The sequence below is a fragment of the Priapulus caudatus genome, unplaced genomic scaffold, assembly GCF_000485595.1.
Source record: "Priapulus caudatus unplaced genomic scaffold, Priapulus_caudatus-5.0.1 Scaffold381, whole genome shotgun sequence".
Lineage (NCBI taxonomy): Eukaryota > Metazoa > Priapulida > Priapulimorpha > Priapulimorphida > Priapulidae > Priapulus > Priapulus caudatus.
This window is the reverse complement of record NW_014577442.1, coordinates 56,965-64,415: the sequence shown is the minus strand read 5'-3', so window position 1 is coordinate 64,415 and position 7,451 is coordinate 56,965. Positions and strand designations below refer to the sequence as shown.

Below are 7,451 nucleotides of genomic sequence, written 5' to 3'. Positions count from 1 at the left end.
AATTCCCATTAACCACAAACCATACTTCATACATTAACGGTCATTCAATCGCCTGAACGACTATACAGACACTGTGGTTTCCTTTCTGCCCCATCGTAGAGTTGTTGTTTTTTGCTTCACTCCATCCTGCTTTCTACGTGACATCCGCGTGCAGCATCGGCGTCGACTTTTTTCAAACATTTTCTGGTAAATTTGGTTGGTGACGACGATTGGTCGTTGACCAATGACAGTGCGCGGAACCACGCATGAACCAACAAATAGTAGGATAATAGCATGATAATAGGTTTACTTGCAGCTAGATCTATGCGGTATCTGTTTCACGGTCGACTGATCTCCTTCTGTTGCCTCTGCGAGCCCAACGCAGGGATTTTACCCCGGGATTTTACCCGGATTTCGGAGTACGTATAAGAGCCAGCTGCGGTAGGTGACGTCTTCAATCCGGACCTGGCAGCCACCACATCAATACTGCTTACGGGAGAGAGAAGTGGAGAGATACTGGAGACAATATTTGGTAACTATAATATGGTTATTTATTTTCATTCCGCTTGCACTAATGCATTTGTTGTCGACATTTTACAACTCCTGTAATTTTGCTTGTCGCAGCTGAACTATATCGCTAAGATTTAGGTCAGCATAACAACGTATATAAGATCAGGAGTAGAATAACAAACGATGCTATAAGAAATTAAATAGATTAATTTTAGTTCAAGTAGAAATTATAATATCGTATCGATGATTTTCGACCAAATTGGGGCATCAAAGCTGCGTCGTGAAACTACAATTTCTCGATGTCAAACTGTTTCCAGAGCTTGGCTTTGAATATCACCATGCCATCATCGTCAGCGTCTCTACTCGCCTTACTGCTAGTGGCAGCGACAGTGCACGCGAGGATTGTGGAAGTTCACATCTGTCCTGACGGACAAATAATCGACTTGCCAACTTATTATCCGGAAAGCAACAGAAACAGCATATATCCCGGCGATGATGTGGGTATATTCGATATATACTGCCCATATCATATTATAAATCTAAATATATCTCACATGCACTATTTCTCTGGCACCGTGCCTGTGTTTTGTGCGTAGATGTAGGTCTAGATTTATCTTCCTTTCACGGCCTTGCTCTTTCGCTTCCCATCATTCTCCTCCATTCCTTTATCTTTACTCCTTATTCCTTTATTATTATTTTTATTACTCGTCCTCACTTTGGTTGTCACCCGGTCTCATCAGGGCAATATCTTACCCACAGTGACGTACCTTTTTCTCTCTACTCAAATGTAACGATACTGTCGCTAGACGCCCGATCGTACCATGCCCAAATTGCCAAAATTATAAAAACTCGTCTAAAATCCTGCGAATACAATAATCACTAAAATTTGTATTAATGCCAGGGCGATGACGCCGCCAATCAAATAGACAGTGATGCAAGAACAGGTACAAATCCATATACAAATAATTATTAACTGCAATTTTATTATTACATCGTAAACGAATGGTATTCTGTAATATTTAATATTTATGCCGCGTCCATTTACTATGCATGCTTACTGTATAAAAACTTTATCGGGTGACGATATATGGTTTGTAGATTTAATTGCCGTGTCCTCGTAGTTGCCATGTCCCCGCAGCTGCCGTGTCCCCGTAGTTGCTATGCCCCCGTAGTTGCTATGACCCCGTAAATGGCGTGTCTTTGTAGTTGCCGTGTCCTCGTAGTTGTCATGTCCTCGTAAATAGCGTGTCTTCGTAGTTGCCGTGTCCTCGTAGTTGTCATGTCCCCGTAAATGGCGTGTCTTCGTAGTTGCCGTGTCCTCGTAGTTGTCATGTCCCCGTAGTTGCCGTGTCTTTGTAGTTGTCATGTCCCCGTAACTGCCGTGTCATCGTAGTTGTCGTGTTAACGCAGTTGCCGTGTCTCCGTAGAATAGATGCCGTGTCCCCGTAGTTGCCATGCCTCCGTAGATGCCGTGTCCCGTAGTTGCCATGCCTCCGTAGATGCGGTGTCCCCGTAGTTGCCATGCCTCCGTAAATGCCATGTCCCCGTAGTTGCCATGCCTCCGTAGATGCCGTGTCCCCGTAGTTGCTATGCGCCCGCGGCTATCCTCCTGTAATAATCACAAGGCTTAAATTCCCGTCGTGAGCAGACCAACAGGAAGATATCGTGCGCTGTGCAAACCTGACAGGAGTGTGGTACAACCATCACGGTTCTGAGATGATCATCTGTCACGGAGCCGACGGTAGCTTGCTAGGAGAATACCGTACCGGAGTGGAAAGCGGAAATGGAACAGCAGGTACACGTAAATTATCACGCAACAGCGATCGCGAATACAGGACGATTCACGACGCGGACAGCTCATAAGTTGTCCTGCATCTGTATCTCAGTGGTTGACCTTATATTCACTTATAATGACCTTATATTCAGTGGTTCCTTATATTCACACACGTAGGAACCAGCCACTCGGCGATATACGGCGCCACGGCGGCCGTAGCGGACGGTGTCGGAGCGTTTGGTTTCACCGTCGTGTATCGCAACGGCAAGTCGGCGGCAAGCTGGAGTGGTCAATGTCTCCACTGTAGCGGATGCACTGGCAGCAGCGCTCTCGCCAACAACGACCCCTTGGCCAGGGAGTACCTGTTCACCACGTGGCTGCTAACCAGCATGACGACGCCGGAAAATCTGTGGAGCGCAACTAGGTTAGTGAAATGACGCAACAGCACCGGTGCTGTGCCAGTGAAATGGCGCTCCCACGCCTGCAGGCTACCTCGCACTTCATATCCTGGACAGCGATCGATGTCAGCGCGATCGCGTAGCACTATTATCTAATAATTAATCTTAGATAATAATATTATCATTGTATAGTTATTAAATAATATTACTTTCCCCCGCACGCTCTATTCACTTGCTTGGCAAAACTACCAAAACGCGGTAAAGGATTCATGTAATAGCCCCACCGTTATTCGGCGCTTATCTATGTACCCACCAAGAACGTACATCTGATGATCCGATGAATAATGAAACACATCGTGTAGCATCTAAGTCGTTATGCTGTGAGTTTGACCGCTGAATGCATTCATTATTCCCCAGAATCGGACACGATACCTTCGCTCGAGCATCCAGTAGGAACAAGCCCATGCGAAGCCTCGGCCAACACACACCACCACGACGCAACGAGGCGTAGGACTCACGAAAAATATTGCGACACACACAAACAAACACACACACACACACAAACACACACACACACACACACACACACACACACACACACACACACACACACTAACCCAAACCTAGTCATATTTCAAGCCAAGATATGCATCTTTAATTTCATATACCTTGAAGTAAGTATTTAACTATAATAAAGTTGTTATGTCAGATTTGGAAAAAAAGTGTTACAATTGTCCCCGGTCTCCCCTACCTCTATTTGACCTTTTCGAGTTGCGCTGTGCGGATGTGGTGATTATAGCTGTTTCACTTTCGCATGAATGTCCCTACTCTCGTAAACTGGTGTCGCTTACGCAAGCAAACCGCCCCCTGTCCTTGGATCTCTTTGCGCAACGTATTAAAACAGCTATCGGCGTACAACCTTTAGTCGGTGACCTCACTTCCACCTCGCAGTCAGAACCACGTCGTCATTTTTAGCGCGTGCGTAATCTATTTAACCATCGGATCCTCGTCGGTAATTTATTGTCGGAGTCGGCGCTACTCTCGGAGTAATGCACGCTCAGAGTCGGTGCAGCATTCGTAGTGGGGATTTACACACGATATCGAAAGAAGGATGACTGAAATCGATAATTGATGTTGACCAACGACTCGAGTTGAAAAGCTCGTCGCGATGGGTCCCATTTCTACTTATTCTCGTTCCGAGTTTTACAGTTAACTGAATACAATACAATAAGTTCATAATTACAGTTATTCATTATGCCTTGTAGAAGATAGGCGCAAGTGGTATGCCGAATATGTAGAAGTATATCCGAAAGAATAGGTATAGCCGAAGGATAGCCGCAAGGGCAGGCATGATGAGTCTAAGATAATAATGTGCGATAAAATGATGATGTGGCCCTAAATTATATTAATTAGAGATGTTTTTACGCAACTTTGCAGCGTCTATTCTGAAGTCACCCGAATAAGGTGAATCGGAAAACGGTCCAGACGTAATAGAGCCGTGCGTGGCCATGCTAATTTCGTCTAGCATTTGAAATTCTACTCGGGAATAACTACATGGACTGTTCTGTGTAGATAAATAGTTGTAAAGCCCCAGTGGGTGCAATTAAAATAACAATGAAAAATTATCTGGTTCTTGAACATAATGGATTCTTTGAATTCCTTGTAAATTTAAAAAAACAAATTTTTCCGATTCTAATGATAACAATAATGAGCGGTTGGAGGTATTGTATGCTGACCACTAGCGGTATGCAAGACGTGTGTATAATTCCCCCCCCCCCGACAGCCGTGCATAAACTCCGAACCATTTTATATCACAGAGGTAGCGTGCGAGTAATTGAGTTACCAGTTTTGAAAAAAATCAACTGCGGATAAGTATCGGGCTGAATTACATGCGGAAGCAAGGGAGAAATCTTTCAGCAGTCCGCCTGCTACAGCAGTGCTGCTTAAAGTGGTGAATGGTTGACCTAAAAGAGAATGAAATTATTTTGCGGTGAATGAAAGTTACCAAAAACATAAAGAAATTTAGTCGCAGGTGAATGAAATTTTGTCATAAAGACTCGAGGGTGAATGACACTGAAATCGTTTAAGCAGCACTGTGCTAGAGAACGATTTCGATATTCTCACCCGCATGTCTTGGGGGTTGCTATAGTACTGACTGTTTTTATTACTATGGCAGGGGCACTATAAGGGGTGGGGTAGGTCTAAGTAGGTCTGCTGGACCCATAGAAATATATAGAGACACCTATGTTATTTCTATGGCTGGACCAGTAATTTTATATTGGTAGTAAAATTTTTATCGTGCGCATAGAAATGGCTGCATGAAAGAATGTATACTGCTGTTGCTCATTCGTTTATAACAGCGAGCGTCTACCTGCCCGCGTATCCTATTCTATACTCTTCCCTGTACCTATTTATACCTAGCCCGACCAGGCTGCGAGACTACCGTCAATTAATACACACATGCAATCAATTCGATACTACACGTCAATACACAACGTCTTTCGATGTATGGCTAACGCTCCATTAGGAGCGTTCCCAACTTTAATGTCATTAATATCGTGATATAAAAGATATATAAAGGAGGGTGGATTGATATCAATTAGATATCAAGGGGGGTTTATATGGGTATATAGTAGCGGAGCAAGCCAATTTGGACTGGTATGTTCGCTCGCTTCGATCTTGCGACTTTCGTGGCTGCTACGAGCAACGAAGTGCAGCGAAAACGAAGAGCGAACATGGCCCCGCCTCGTTATTCGCTTGCTCGAGCCAACGAGAAGTCCAGCGAAGCTTCGGCAGCGAAACGAAGGCGAAACATACTTCCAGTCTCAATGTGCTTACTCGAGCAACCGAAGAGTCGCACAGCGAAAGTCGCAGCCCGAAACCGAATGGCGAACATGGCCGCCGCTGCTGTATTTCACTGCTCGAGCAACGGAAGCCAGCGAAACCGACAGCGAACATCGGCCGCCGCTGTTGTATTTCGGTATGCTCGAGCAAAACGAAGTCCACAGTGAAACGAAGCGAACATACTGCCAGTCCTCAATGTTGCTTACTCGAGCAACGAAGTCCCTGCAACATCCAGCCGAAAAGAATGCGACATGGCCGCGCTCTGTATTTCTTCGCGCTCGAGCCAACGAAGTCAGCGGAAGTCCAGCGAAACAAAAGCGGACATGGCGCCCACTTCTGTATTTCGGCTTGCTTGAGCGAACGACAAATCCAGCGAAGTCTCAGCGAAAGCGAAGCGACATCGCACCCAGTTCTCACATGTTGCTATACTACGAGCCAACGAGAGTCACGCGAAGTCCAGCGAACGAGAGCGAACATGCCCGCCTGTGTATTTCGTTGCTCGAGCCAACGAAGTCCAGCCGAAACGGATAGGCGAACACATGGCCCCCGCCGTCTGATATTTCGCTGAGCTCCGAAGCACGAAGTTCAACGAAACGAAGCGAACATACGCCCAGTGCTCATGTTGCTTGCTCGCCTCTATATACCGCTAATATAACCCCCCGCGCCTTGATATCTATTTCATACTACCCTCCCGCTTGACTATCTAATATTGGCATATCGATCGCACCCCCCGCCTTGATATCTATTTCATATCCTAACCCGCCCTTGATATCTAATTGATATCGATCCAGCCCCCCCCCTTTATATCTCTTGTTATATCACGACATTAATGACATTCAGAAAAAGTTGGAGAACGCTCCCTAATGGAGATCACCCGATGTATGACCGTTTCTAGAGGCTTGCATACAAGTATCACGCTACTTGTCCTCTTACAACAGGCATATACCCCTCGTTTCGCGTGCGTATGTTTTCAGTAAGATTGTTGTTTTCCGCCGAATTATCTGATAGCCCCCTTTGAGGATTTGTGTTTCATGAATCTTTTCATACACGTACGTCGTGAGTAAATAATTCCATTAACCACAAACCATATACTATCATACTATTAACGCGTCATTCAATGTCGCGCTGAACGTACTAGCAGACACTGTCCGTTTCCTTTTCTGCCCCAATCTCTAGAGTTGTTGGTTTTTTGCTTCACTCCATCCTGCTTCCTTTACGCTGACATCCGCTGCAGCATCGCGCTCACTCTTTTCAAACATTTTTTGGTAAATTTGGTTAGGTTGACGACGATTGTCTTGACCAATGACAGTGCGCCGCAACACGCATGCAACAACAATAGTAATAATAGGCATGATAATAGGCCTACTAGCAGCTAGATCTATGCGGTATTCTGTTTCCCCCAGTCGACTGAGCTCTTTTTTCTTGTTGCCTCTGCGAGCCAGACGCCTGACCGATGACTAAACATTCGCCATTTTAACCCGGGATTTTACCCGGATTCGGAGACGTATAAGAGCCAGCTGCGCGTAGGGTGAACGTTCCTTAAATCCATTACCTGGCCGCACCACAGTCAATACTGCTTACGGGAGAGAGAAGCTGAGAGATATACTGGAATGAGACAATTTTGGTAACTATAATATGGTTTATTTATTTTCATTCCGCTTGCCACTACCTATGCATCTTCTCTTCCGTCGCACATTTATACAACTCCTTGGATTGGTTTGCTCTGTTCGCAAGTACCTGTAAGCTATATCGCTAGATTTTAGGTCAGCATAAAACTAACTGTCGATATATAATTGAGCTAGGGCACACGCTAGCGATTTTATCGCCCCGCATCCGCCGCGATTTTGAAACTCGCTCGAATGAAATGCCGTGCTGCCATTCACGTCGACGCGAAACTTTTAATCTGGCGACCGAATCGCCCGTATCCCCAAATTGTTCAAGATAGT

The 7,451-nt window shown here is 45.4% G+C and overlaps 1 protein-coding gene across 1 annotated transcript; it reads left to right on the top strand.

Annotated features, from left to right (window-relative positions):
- The first annotated feature begins 372 nt into the window (after positions 1 to 372).
- On the top strand, positions 373 to 3,265 carry LOC106809747 (streptavidin-V2-like). Its single transcript, XM_014812938.1, has 6 exons — positions 373 to 511; positions 807 to 986; positions 1,391 to 1,433; positions 2,138 to 2,284; positions 2,441 to 2,687; positions 3,079 to 3,265. Exons 2-6 carry the CDS (start codon positions 828 to 830, stop codon positions 3,170 to 3,172), a joined length of 690 nt encoding a protein of 229 aa, XP_014668424.1. The 5' UTR covers positions 373 to 511; positions 807 to 827; the 3' UTR covers positions 3,173 to 3,265.
- The last annotated feature ends 4,186 nt before the right edge of the window (positions 3,266 to 7,451 follow it).

Coding starts and splice junctions, on each gene's coding strand:
- LOC106809747 (XM_014812938.1), top strand. CDS start 828: ATGCCATCATCGTCAGCGTCTCTACTCGCCTTACTGCTAGTGGCAGCG. Junction 987..1,390: donor GCATATATCCCGGCGATGAT/GTGGGTATATTC, acceptor TATTAATGCCAG/GGCGATGACGCCGCCAATCA. Junction 2,285..2,440: donor AAGCGGAAATGGAACAGCAG/GTACACGTAAAT, acceptor TCACACACGTAG/GAACCAGCCACTCGGCGATA.